Source organism: Brachyhypopomus gauderio, chromosome 15 (genome assembly GCF_052324685.1).
Source record: "Brachyhypopomus gauderio isolate BG-103 chromosome 15, BGAUD_0.2, whole genome shotgun sequence".
Lineage (NCBI taxonomy): Eukaryota > Metazoa > Chordata > Actinopteri > Gymnotiformes > Hypopomidae > Brachyhypopomus > Brachyhypopomus gauderio.
This window is the reverse complement of record NC_135225.1, coordinates 19,438,675-19,452,057: the sequence shown is the minus strand read 5'-3', so window position 1 is coordinate 19,452,057 and position 13,383 is coordinate 19,438,675. Positions and strand designations below refer to the sequence as shown.

Sequence of the window (13,383 nt, the reverse complement as noted above, 5' to 3'; positions counted from 1 at the left end):
AGTTTGATTTCATTATGTAAAGGTTTAACCAAAAGGCCAGTGAGAATATTCGTTATTCGACTTGGTTTAGAGTCGTCTCTGAGACGTCGTCTACTTCTGACCATTTTTGTGTTTTTTTGCGCTCAATGTACAGTGTTTCTTAAAATTTAAGTTTTTCTTTCATATATGCCTAAGATACGCAGTAAAAACTAAACTGGTGTGTGTCGTTCGCGTGGCTGTCATTAAGGCACTTTGTTATTGTGTGAGGGAAGAATAAGTTTGTTCTTTGTGCTCTCAGCTGTATGGTAATTCAGGCAGCACCTGCTCCCCTCGGGAGAAAGAGGTCCCCTCGGCGCGCGCTGTCCTCCCTACAACAATGTCTCCACTTTGTGAAGGAGCCCAGCTCTATCAGGCGCAGATAGAGGCCGAACTAAACTTCTCCGTTTCATGTATCACTGAATGGCTTATACACGTCTTAGAGCGTATTCTCTAAAATGTTTTTCCCCCCATTGTAGTTATGAAAATAATTGACGTAAGCAGACCTGTGGTCTGTGCGCATGTGCGCATGTCCCCGCGTGTGCGTTTTGTGTCTCCGTGTGTCAGGGTGGTCTTTATTAGGACGTTAATTGAAACGACTCGCCGTTTTCATTCTGGTGGCATGCAACTGCATTTGAATTTTTAACCCACCAGTCAGCAGTACTTTGGGGACCCATGTTTTGTGTGTGTGTGTGTGTGTGTGTGTGTGTGTGTGTGTGTGTGTGTGTGTGTGTGTGTGTGTGTGTGCTTACTTTGTTTACATAGGCAGAGACATATTAACTTATTAACACATTTATTACAGTACGTTTAAGACAAAAACATGAATGGTATGAATACATATACATATAAATAAAACGTTATTATGAAACTTCTTCAGCCAACTGTACATTGTAAACAACAACATGGCCTACTTTGTAAGTAGGCTATCACCAAAGCCCAAATTTAATGCACTTATTTAAGATTAAACATTTTATATTTCAATGTGCTGCCTCTAATTTACATCACCTACTCTGATAGTTGCTCACAGGTACCAGTACCAGCTCTGGGTTCCCCCAAACATCACCATCATTATTTGATCCCTCCGCTACATCTTCCAGCTGACCAATGGCACGTCCCGCACTTTCGATCATCACACTCCTCTAGACACTTCTTCATATTGACGTAGCACACATTTCGCGATTACTGCAGCAAAGCGTAACTGAAAGGCAAAGTGAAATCTCCTGGATTTATGCCCACTTCGTTTATTCTTTTCAAACATAATTTATGCCACGCGATTCTGTCTTGGTTAAATCAAGCAGAAAGCTCCCTTTCGTACTCCTCCTCCTTTCTGGAGGCGGACTATGGAGAGACTGTTTAACTTAAGTGTTTCTATAGGGGGCTGTTGTAGTTTAACTCCTGCCCACCAGTAGCTGCGACGAACAAAGACGGGACTCGAGGTCTGACTATTCATCTTTTCTCTGCGCTTTAATTTTCATTGATTTTGAATACAAGGGAGCCCTCGGGGATTCTCTCTGAAGGGCACGACACGCCTTTAGACGCGGACAGCCCCCAAGCCAACCATCTGCTCCCAACCAAATGGCGTTTTTTTCACGTTTCAACTGCGTGTCTCCACTGCTTCTCTGTGCAGTGCAGTCTAAATTAGACTGGAAGCATATTAAATAACCAACAAGTGAATGACAGGCTACTGGCCATATGGTTAAGGAAGCTCGAGCCTAAATTGCACGGATAAGTGGCGCGTGGGAACCCCGTGCACTGTACTACAACGACAAGTTGCTCAGCAAATCTTTTGCCTGAACATAACATAGAGTTCAACAAACAACACAAAGCAAACGGTAAAGGCAACAGGTGTTTTGTATAAGCGAAAGTGCTCGTTCTTATTTTCTGATACACGAAAGCTCTAATGTTTGCTAACTTGCTATGATAATGCAAGGAAAACAGGATAAACCCTTCGTTTCTGTATTCTATAATTGTAGATATAGATGAAAGGACAAATCACTACACATTGCTGTTTATTTGTGATAGACGATACAAGATTCCACAACATGACGCTGCAAAGACATGCGCCCATTACAATGACAAAGGGGCAGTCGCGTGGCTCCGGTGTGCGAAGATTGATAAGAGAAGCGACTGGGTATCTCCACTGAAGAAACATCTAGTGACAGAAACATCTACTAGCAAAACTCTCATCTGTGCTTACTCTTGTTTCTAACTAGTCGCTGATTCTGACCCTGGTGAGCAGGGTCGCATATTTTAATGAGATCATTCTGGTCAGAAGCTATGAGTAAGCATGAAGTCTTCGCAGTGACTGGACGATTGTCGCCGAGAAGTTTGGGGCGCCGTCTGTGAGCGGGCGCGCGGGAGGGGGTTACAAGTGAGGACAGTCGCGTGCCATCGTCCCTACAGAGAACGCCTGTCCCCTTTCCCACCGATGTTTGGTGCATTTGATAAACTCCGATTCAAAAACAGAAATGAATCAGTTAGCGAAAGAACACAACTGTGTGGTCGTTGGGGAACTGGTTTCTGAAGCTGAGTGTTACTTGTGAAGTTATTGCTAGAACAGAGGCTAGACTATATTTTTAAAGCACGTTTTATTGCTACTAATCTGGTCAGGGTTTCAGAATGCAGTCACTATATTCTCTGTGCGCGAGGCAGTTCTCGCCCCTCCGTTGCTTTATTTCTCTTGCAAGCACTTATGTTGCATTTGCATTGAGGACGCATGTTATGATCGCCCACCTGCCACACTGACAGTTGTGTGACGTGAACGAAAGTGCAATGTTACTCTCAAAACTCAAATTGAGAGGAAGAAAGGAAACATGGCAATACATAAATTACTGAAAATGTTTCTGGTTAAAAAGATTACATCGAGGTTTTGAATGAGGCCACTAACAAAGGTTGATTTTCTCCTGTGTTACTAACAGATGCATCCACATGTTTAACTCCATAAGTATAGTGCAAAAATGCTTTGTGAGAACTGTTTTAAATATAACCTAAGTTGTGTTGTAACGTTCCGAAATATCATTTCGTGCGTGGCCGTATGTACACTAATCTCGAAAAAGGTAATGTACAGATTCAAGTATCATTAAATTTTAGTAACGATACTAATACTGTCCTGTAGAGTGTTGTACCTTTAACGGAGTGTGCGCGTGCTAGCACTTTTCCGGAAGAGGAAGCGCGTGCGATATTGTAAACACTGCGATGAATACATTGAAGCTCGTGCACGGGCTGTTGTTGCAGTTTCTTAACTAGGTGCCAGTTTTGTGGTAGGCTGCCTGAACGTATTTAAAAATATTTTCCCTGCTTCGTCTAACGCATTAATGTTCTCTGCTCTTTTTGATCATCTCGTGAAGGCGTTAGCATCAACTAGCTTAGTAGACGTTACTGTTTGATGGTGTATTATAGTATAAATATAAAATCTCTGAATAAACTAACGTGGCTGCACAAATGATTGACATAAAGGTATATAATAATAAATGTTTTGTAGGTATTTCAAAGTATGTTTTAATCTTATCCCAAAAATGTATTTTTTTTTCTTCTCTCAAGTGTGCCACTGCAAAAAGGAAAAGCTCAGGAATCTGGTGAACTGCTGTTTCCTTTCACGTATAGACATGGGAGTGAAGGGCTTACAATACTTTATGGAGTCCTGCTATCCGGAGACGTGCTTGCCTGTGGACCTGCGTCAAATGGCCGCGTCTCATGCGAGAGGCCACCCTGACACCACTCCTACAGTGGTAGTAGATGGAATGGCTTGTTTGAGGTACTGGTATCAGTGTGAAGCCTGGGTCCATGGTGGCCAGTGGCAAGAATACATACATTTACTGCAGAGGTTTGTGGGTGCGTTCACAGCTGCAGGAATACGATTGGTTTTCTTTTTCGATGGAACTGTGGAAGAACTGAAAAGGGCCGAATGGGTAAAGAGACGACTGAGGGTTAACCATGACATAGCAAGACTATTTCACTACATTAAACATCACAGGCAGCAACCAGCTGGAGAAATGCTCTGTCTCCCCTCAGGACTCGCCACCTTCACCAGATTTGCCCTTAAGTCTCTTGGTCAAGAGACCTGGTGCTCTATTCGTGAAGGGGACTACGAGATAGCCGAATATGCCCTCCGTAGGGACTGTATGGGTATTCTTGGCCAGGATACAGACTTTGTTATCTACGACACAGTGCCTTACCTGTCTATCGGCAAACTCAAACTGGAAAATATGACCACAGTGCACTTCTCCAGAGAAAAACTGTGTGACGTACTGAAGCTTCAAATGTCCGATCTTCCTCTCTTGGCGTGCATTCTGGGTAATGATATTGTGCCAGAGCACCAGCTGCATTGGCTCCGTAAAAATGCCCTGACCTCATATGGGAAGAAGACCAAGGGTGAGAAGATCCTCTCTGTGGCGGAGTTCATCTCTCGTGTTCGCCCACGCAGTGATGGACTGCGTGACATCTCGTTGATGCCTTTAACCAAAGTAGACAAGGAGCTTGTAGAGAAAGGAGTTCTGTCATATTTACTCCCAGGACAAAAGTCCCCCTGGTTAGACCCAAACCTGCCTCCCCTGGAACCGACGGGTCTAATGGAAAAATACATAGACAAAGACATATTACGGGTACGGCACCACAGGTCACTGACGCCATTTTTGAGACGGTATTGATTCGGGTTTAATCTGGACTCCTCTTGCTGTAGGCGGCCAAGGAGAAGCACGTACGTGCCGAGTGTTTCATGGTGTATAACGTGCTGCATGATGGGACTCTGGAATGCAGTAATACTCTAGAAGATGAGGAGGAGTGTGAGCTTCAGCCCCAGGCCGTCTTATACCAGCTGGTCAGAGAGCACATCTACGGAGTCCTCCTACCACACCTGCCAGGTGGGGCTCTTCTCCGTGCCTGTGCATCCTGTTTTAGCCTTGTTTAGTGTTTGATTGAGTTCAGTCATCACTGGCAGCAATGGGTTAAATACACCATCACTTACCAACAGGCAGGATTTCTGACAACAGCTGATGAAGTTGATTTTGTGTTGATATATTCTTTTTTGCTAACATATTGATTATATTAAATATCGGTTTGAGACTTTTTTTTAACAATTCTTCTTCTCACTTTTCTATTTCAAGCTTCTCATGGTCACACCTTGTCTGTGATGGAGTGGTTTGTTTTTCCAGGAAATCCTCTCAATGCACCAAATAAAGTGACTCCAAAACCCCTAGAGCTACCAGGTACTTTATATAAGTTTGTATGTATGTATACCAGGTACATATATAAGTTTGTATGTATGTATACCAGGTACATATATAAGTTTGTATGTATGTATACCAGGTACATATAAGCACGATCTATGTACACATAGACCCAAAAGGAAGTCTGTTGATCTAAATATTATAGAACACAGTATTCTGAAAATCAGTTAATAATATTCAAAAGTTTTTGAACAGCAGGGTCTGGGTCCCGCTGGTAGATGAATTGTGTGATGTTTTTTAGTGAGATGGCCGCCCTTTGCTACTAAGGGATACAGCTTTCGCTTTGTGGGTGATTGACATTTTTTCCCTTAAGAGTGGTTGTCCTAAGCACGGTTTTCTGGAAGAGGGTGGTTTTTCGGAGTTTTCGTCAGTCCTTAGAACCTCTTTCCCGTATGACAGCTGAATTTCCAGTGTTTGGCTTGTTTTCTAATCTGGCCTTAGTGTTGGCTTTTAAAAGGAAGCACTTGATTCTTGACAGTTCAGTGACACAGCAAAATGAAATGATATTTAATGAGTTTACTATAAGACGTTTGTATTTTCATCAGTACAAAGGCAGTCTGTGTGTTTTGTTTTTATCAATGACATTGATAACCCTAACCCTAACCCGAGCCAGTGAGACTTGTTCAGAATGTCTACTGTAACCCACAGAAACTCATGATGTAAATACCTTTTATAGGCATAAGAGAGATGAGTATTTATTACTTGGTGATTAGGGATCTGTTGGATCAGCACATTCAGCTCCTGTTTTGACCTCTTATTAGAGACCATGGTTGAAGAAGCTGGGTCCCTGCAGCCGTTTCATTATTCTCACTTATTGTACTGGTCCATATCTAGAGGGAACTCCTGACCTGATGGGTCTGTGGTTTGGGAATGAATCTGAGGTGAAGAGCGCTCGTGTGTCCACGTTCCTGGCTGTGCTGGACCTGCGGGACCTCTCTCAGGATCTTGATAGTCTCGACAGTTCCTCTGTAGCTGTGGTTTGTCTTACAACATACATTGCAGTTCATGTGAGTTGAAATTCCTGCCTGTGGCCTTTCATCTGATATGATTTTTAAAAGCCAGGGTTAATCTTAAACATACACAACCTCATTGCATGTTGAATGTTTGTTGTTGTAGTTCTTATCAGGCTGTAGGTGTGTCCCGTGGTTCAATTCAAACCAAGTCTTTATGTGTAGGTTTCTAATGATGGTTTTCTAGTGGATTGTTTTGTACACTAGAAATCTGAAAAAGTCTTTTTGTTCTTATTTTAGGCTAAACACCTTTCCCTGGAAGACATAGATGCATATCTAAGCCAAGCTGTCTGTATTAGATACAAGTCCTACACAGAACTGAAACAGATAAGGGTAAGTGACATAGGCTTTATTCCTCTTGTGGGACCTCCAGAAACATTATACCCCTTGAGAGAAAGTGAGGTTTTCAGATATTTGGATTCTTAACAGAATTAAGCTGCATTTCTCCGTTGGCTTCATAAGAACCTGACAAATATAATCCATAATCCATTTCAAAGCATGCCCCCCAGTCATGTTCACGTTGAGGTTTTTAACCGAGAGGCTGCCTGTAAACTGAAACACAGTGTTTTGATTGATGGGTAAATGATTAAAGCACATTGTACTCCCAAGGAGATTGTGAGCTGTTTTGTTCAGTGCTGCAACCCGTACTAAATACCTCTCTCCTCTGCCAAACCGACACTTCATGAAGTTGCAAAAAAATTAAGGCCACCATTTTCCCCCAAAAGAGCAAGTTGTCTTAAGCGATGGATTGGACTCTCACTTTTCAGAAGAAAATGGGGGGGAGAAAGACTGGGGGCATCATTTTTGGTCGCCTTGCGACATTCCTCCCCAAAGCTGCTCTAATTGTGGTCTGAACCTGAGAGCATTGCTCTGGTGACGGGCTCCGAGACGTCCCTGCCGGTGACCACAGGGCTATTTCAGCTCCCACCCTAATTTAAACCTACTACGCACGCTATTTCAGACGCGGCCTCCGAGGGCGGCCTGTGGTTTTGGAGTGGCTGGCTCGAACGCTCTCCCCGCAGTGGAGATAATGGACGATAGAGGGACAAATTAGAGCCTCGTGGGAAATATGGGGAGCCACCTCTTGATTTACGCGTCCTGACGCCGTGTCGCGTGAACCAGCCCCCACAATCCCCCACTTTCCTTCTTCCAAATTTACATGGCACCACCATAAGTAACTTTTACATACATCATATAAGTTATGTTGTAGATGGTTGTAGATGGTAACAGGAATCTACTTAATCAATGCTTAATATATAAACATATCTGCTTAGTGAGAATTGTTTTCACTGGCCTGTTATGGGTTTTACGTCTTTGAGGCGTGACATGGTTGGAAAAAAAATGTAAATATCCAGGCCGAGAGCACCGATCTGCTTTTTCTGTGCTTTAATGGTTGTTTGTTGTGAACATGTCGGCAGCGTTTGTACATGCCCCGTGTGTTTGTCTCAGCTGAGGTAGCTGATCTTATGTTGCCAGCAATATGTTTGGTGTTGAGTGAGTGTGTTCAGGGTCAGTGTGTTTAGAGAGCGCAGAGCAGCAGGTGTTGAATTGCTCAGCGACTCGGGGAAGCCTCTGTGTGTGTGTGTGCGTGTGCGTGTGTGTGCGCGCGTGTGCCCATGTGCATGCTTACGGAGCGCTGATGACGTCCTGCCACTGGCCAGATGAAAGTGTGCAAAGCTGCCCTGCCCCGTCCGTGTGCTGGAGGAGGGCGGGAACACCTGTCGCACGAGCCATTGTTGTGGCCCCGTCAGGAGCGACACCATCACATCTGCCTGATATGTGAAAAGGGGCTCGCGGGGGGGCATTGGTGTGTGTGTGTGTGTGTGTGTGTAGGGGGGGATTTGTAGCTGGCTTTAAGAGTTAGACAGATGGCAGGAGAGTCTCCAGGGGCTGCTTGATAACCCCCTCTAATCTCTCCACACTCCTCCCCCCTGTGCTGCATTGTGGCAGTGAGGGAATGTGACCATAAACCGGTGCCTAGCGATGCGTCTGACGCTCCTGCCATTACCGCAGAGGCGCAGGGAGACAGCAGGCCAGGTCACCTCAGGAAACTCTTGTTTCGGAGAATATTATGAGACGAAAGCAAACCAGTAACAAAGTAATCCACGAACTCCACCCACAAAACGCACGCGCTTCCGTTTGACACTTTTGTTTGACCTGCGTCTCCTCGTCTGGATGTTTCCAGTTGTAAAATAGCACAGATGTGATATGAGGCATCTTTACACAGGTGCGTGATTAGCTTACTGGGTTAACAGTTGCTATTAATGTTAAACTGCCCCAAGGGCCTGGTGGAGGTATTCAGACATCTGGAGCTCCTCCCATTGTTCAAGTGTTCAGATGCTGAAAGGACAGCTGCTCTCCTTGCTTGCAGATTGCTCGCTGTGACTGCATCTATCAGCAGACTATCATCGATAACCATTGCCTCGATTCCCAGGCCTCCATGGTTATACTTGCCATTATTTTCTTAACGTTTTTATTTTTTATTTTATTTTATTGTTTCTCAAATCATCGACATAATATCCTGCTCTTGTCAGATAAGTGAAGCAAAGATACGCCCCTCAAAGATAAGCAACAAACTTTGGAAGGCAAGACGGGTCGCAGGTGTAGTATTTCAAACGGTAGCGTGGTGGTGGGCACGGGACACCGACTCCCTCGCTCGCTCGGGCTTTATCTGCTGTCTTTTGTTTGCTTTAGTTTAAGCTGTGTTTGAGAGCCGAGCAGGTGGCCGGCAAGTCTTTCGTTGCGGTGTCACAGAAGCTAATCAGTCTCTTCTCTTATCTCCCCCCCCGAGCGGGGGAGGGAGGCAGGTGAACAGAGGACGGTTGAGTGGGGGAACATCTGTCCCCTTCCTCCGCTGCGCCGCTGTTATCTCTACCGCTACTTCAAGCTTATTTCCAATACCCCCCCCCCCCCCAAAAAAAAAAAATTGGGTCAGTTACACAACGGACATCGGTGGCACAATCATCTGGTCGTCATAGCTGTTTTGGAGATAAAAGTGATTAAGGATGAGTGTGGCGTAGTTTTGACCTGTTTGGATTTCTCCGTTTTCACGCGTTTGCGTTGCGTTCTCCCCGGGCAGGTTCCTGAGGTGGACGCTAGGGCCGTCCAGCTCGGGTCGCTCTTCGTGCGGGGCCTGACGTACATGGTTGCAGCCAACAGTGCCTGTGGATTTCCTTTTCCGATGCTGGAGTTAATGCCTTGGAAAACCTTTGATGGATTGCTCTTCCATTTAAAGTACCTGCAAGCTCACTCTGGTTGTCCTGAAGAGGAACTTCTAGAGGACAATGTAAGTAAAGGCAGCCTACAACCTCCCCCTGAATGTTAGGTGATCATATCATATGCATATTTAGTTAAGGGAGACAGACTTAATGTTACATTAGTTATTATCATACAATCTAGACAAATTATTAATTTATATTTACACATAAATCTGGTTATTAAAGTCCTTGTATAAATGTGAAATTGATATGTTCTTAAGAAATACTGAAAGCACGTTTTCTAAAAGCATGAGCAAGAATACAAAACCTAATAATAAAATAGTCTAGAATATATGCCAGCATGCTCATTAATAACAATTGTTTAATATGAGGTCGTTCAAATAAGGATGCTAGTGGTGATATCCGCTATGATGTTTCGTTCCAGCCTGCTGGTTCATCTCTTTTCCTGTCACTTCAAGCACTAGTTCTGGCAGCCTGCAGGAGGCGTGGCTTAACCCTCCCCAGCCAACCACGCAGGCCTCCGCGGGGTGAGAGCAGTTACTCCCGTACTACTTCATCCAGGATTCGTTAATCCATTTGTTTATGCAAATAAATTAGCATCTAGTATTTGCTTTGATTCAATTACGATCTGACACGATGGCTGGCATGTTTGAGTTTTGTCGTCGCCATACCGGTCTCGAATAAAAGAATGGAGTCGGGGTCATGACGAGCGTGAGAGCTGGCGGTGTTCTGGTGCCTCTCGCAGATAAACCCAACCCAGCAGCCTGGGTAATGCACCCCATCTGGCCTGTTGCAGCGAAAGGCTCCAAGGCCGATAGCTCTAGACGCAAGGCAGCGCTTTGTCATAACAAGAATAATTCTGGGTTGCTTTTTATAGGAGGTGATCTATATTAAGTAACATAACAAGACAACAAAATTACAACGTGGGGGCTGTTGCGAACTCCTGGAGCCCCGTGTCTCTCCGAACTGGCATCCCGCACGCTGTGGTTCCTCAGGGAGATTAAAAGAGGCCTTATGGTGAAATTGTCTCCATCTGGTTTTTCTATTGATGTCGCACAGCGCACGGAGGGCATGTTGTGTGTGTCAGTGGCGAGTCCGCCGTTTTTGTTCATGTTAACACAATATCTTGTCTGCTTCTCTGTGTATACACTGCGTTTCAAAGTCCAGCCTGTAGTTGAAATAATTAGGAATGAAGGACCTTCTAAATGAAGGAACGGGCCACTGCAGTCGGCTATCTGAACACTATTCCTCCTTCCTAAGCAAAAGAAAAGTACTATAATAGTGCCCACAAAACCGCAAGGCCAAAACAAGAAAACAACAACTGGTGTTCACTTTTTTTCTCTGTCGTGAATTTTTCCTTGAGATTATTCATGCCTTTGTTCCTGAGTTATGAAGTTCTGCATTTCAGAACAAGTATTCTGTCCGTAGAAATATGATATTGAAGTGAACGTATAAAAAGTCTGTCTCTAATTTATGTCTGCATTTGAGCTGGTAATCACTGCCTCAGGGTTGTGGGGAGGCGGTGGTAGAGGTCGGCCTTCGGAGAATTGTATGGTTTATGTTTCCAGTGATTCGCAATCTCTTTGCTCTATAGCAAATGCTTATTCTGGGGGACTGGACCCCATAATTAAAATCACATTTAAATGATACTGTAATTTCCTCAGAGGGGCCCGTTCATGGTGAGTGTCATGGAGAGAGTGGATCTCAAATCTTTAGCACCTCGGAGCTGTACAGTAGAGATCAACCCAGAGGTGCGGCATGCCACTTACATGGTACTGTAAATCAAATATCACTATAAATACTGTACAGCACATTACAAATGTGCTACAAACATGAATATACAAATATAAAACAAATACTAGTATATGCGTTCATTTCATTGTTGGAGCAATTGTTGAATGTAAATACACAATAAATAAGTGCCTCATAATGAAATATTGAACTCTGTTCATGTGTATGAGAAACAGTATTAACATTAACATATTTTAAGAAAAGACTATGTAAGCTTCTATGGAAAAAGCAACTTGCTTACTGTTTAATCAGAAATAGAAATCACCCCCTAACTCTGTTGTCCATTCCTTTAACCAGGGCGCGGCCAAAGAACAACACCAAGGTCAAGACGTCCCAACAGAAGACGGTATCACCTCGCTCCGAGGTGAGTTTGGGCTTTCACATATTCACACTTGTGAATACATGTTACTCTTAGATTAGTTGCTTTATTTCACAAATTCAGTGCTGTCACGTCACTACTTATCCGCTCACCTGACGTATCCGGTCTCTGATTACGGGTTTACAGATGGCCTCAGTTTGAAAACCAAAGACCTGCTTTCCACTGAGTCACACGCATTCAGGACTGAGACTCTCACGAAGGCACTTGAGCGTCATCGCCGGCTGAGGAGAAATGGCAGAATTTGAGTCATTGTTTTGTTATTAATCCTTGGCTGTTCTGTGATGCACATGTATGTGTTCACAGTCCATTGTCTAATGTAGGTTTGCGAATCTGTTTCATGACTACTTTTGTGCCATTTGCAATTTGAGAACAAACTCCTCATCCACTGAGTGTATTTACCCGCCCTATAATTATGAGTGCAGGGATGTCTGCATACTGGCGACTAGCACAAATTAACCAAAGACATTTGGGATAATAATGATTATGACTCAGTATAATAGTAAAATGTAATAGGACCAGCATCCTCAATGATGTTGTATAAGGATCACTGGTTCATACAGTGAAGATGTGGTAAGTGGAAAAATCAGTATGTTAACATGAAAGAAGTGTTTTGAAAGTGTTTGTGAAGTAGGCCAAGCAGAGAGGGATACCCCCCCCCCCTTCTAGAGCCCCCTCCTCATCATATCCTAAACTCACAGCAGCTTTGTGAGAGCCCGTTGGCTTTTCTCCCCATTGTGTGAATGATAAGAATCAGAGGCAGTAATGGGACCTTCTTACAGTCCCTGCCAAACACAGCCATGACGAATATTCATCTTCAGCACTAATTAGTCTCAGATGATTTCTTATCTTTCAAGCCTTTTGGTCCGGGGCAATTCTAATAACGCATAACTCCCACCTTTATGTGTACGACTTCCTGCACGGAGAAGACGAGATATGTGAGGCACCAGTTTGCAACTAGCCAAACTCTGATCTAGAAGATCTAGAAGTAATTATGATTTCCTAGTGTAGACTGTTGGAACTGAGCAAACCTTGGATGGATAGCGCTCAGATAAGAAGATGCCCTTGTGTTTCTAGAGGAACTGCATGGTTTTAGATGTCAGACTCACTTTCAACTCCCTCCTTGTCCAGATGTGAAATGTGATTGTGTTTTATTTTGTTTGTTCATGTCTGGTATCACTAATTATAGTAGCAGTGTATTCTAAAAATACTTCAGTCTACTGAGTCGATCTCCTTCAATGGTCTGTATGAAAATTAATACAATTGTCCAATCATGGTATTGAATAAAAAAGAAAATATCACATCTCCATCATGTACCATCGTTGTCTTTGCTTCTTGTTCTTCATTGGACACTTTGATTTGAAGATTATTTAAATCAGTCCAAGGACTTTATATACTTGCTTGTTGGATTAATGTTAATGTCTTTATGAGCAAACAATACTGACATAAGCTTGACCATGTCTTAAAATATCCACAAAATGCCATCTGTTGTAAAATAACTGATGTTTGGTAACGCTGAAACTAAGGCAAACAATAATGAAATTCTGAAAATACACTACGCTGTTTATATTTTTGCCAAGCTATAAAACAGTCCAGCCCTGTGTGTAATGCTAGCACATAGCACCACGCAGTACTGCAACCAACTGCTTAAATGTTAGTGTGAGTAGACAAAACCATGATCTGGGCCATTCTTCCATTTACCACAAGGCCATGAACCAGCGCCTCTGCTGGGATTCCTTAAACAGCTC

At 43.6% G+C, this 13,383-nt stretch overlaps 1 protein-coding gene across 7 annotated transcripts; it reads left to right on the top strand.

Annotated features, from left to right (window-relative positions):
• Positions 1-1,366: 1,366 nt before the first annotated feature.
• fam120b (family with sequence similarity 120 member B) lies at positions 1,367-12,944 on the top strand. 7 transcript variants are annotated; one of them, XM_076974851.1, is made up of 12 exons: positions 1,553-1,847; positions 2,038-2,246; positions 3,556-4,616; positions 4,694-4,874; positions 5,118-5,219; positions 6,075-6,247; positions 6,491-6,583; positions 9,330-9,536; positions 9,893-9,995; positions 11,133-11,240; positions 11,557-11,623; positions 11,765-12,944. In XM_076974851.1, exons 3-12 carry the CDS (start codon positions 3,621-3,623, stop codon positions 11,802-11,804), a joined length of 2,070 nt encoding a protein of 689 aa, XP_076830966.1. In that variant the 5' UTR covers positions 1,553-1,847; positions 2,038-2,246; positions 3,556-3,620; the 3' UTR covers positions 11,805-12,944. The 7 variants fall into 7 exon arrangements, with proteins under 7 accessions (XP_076830967.1, XP_076830966.1, XP_076830965.1 ...); XM_076974852.1 differs by lacking the exons at positions 1,553-1,847; positions 2,038-2,246 and adding an exon at positions 1,367-1,451; XM_076974850.1 differs by lacking the exon at positions 2,038-2,246.
• Positions 12,945-13,383: the final 439 nt, after the last annotated feature.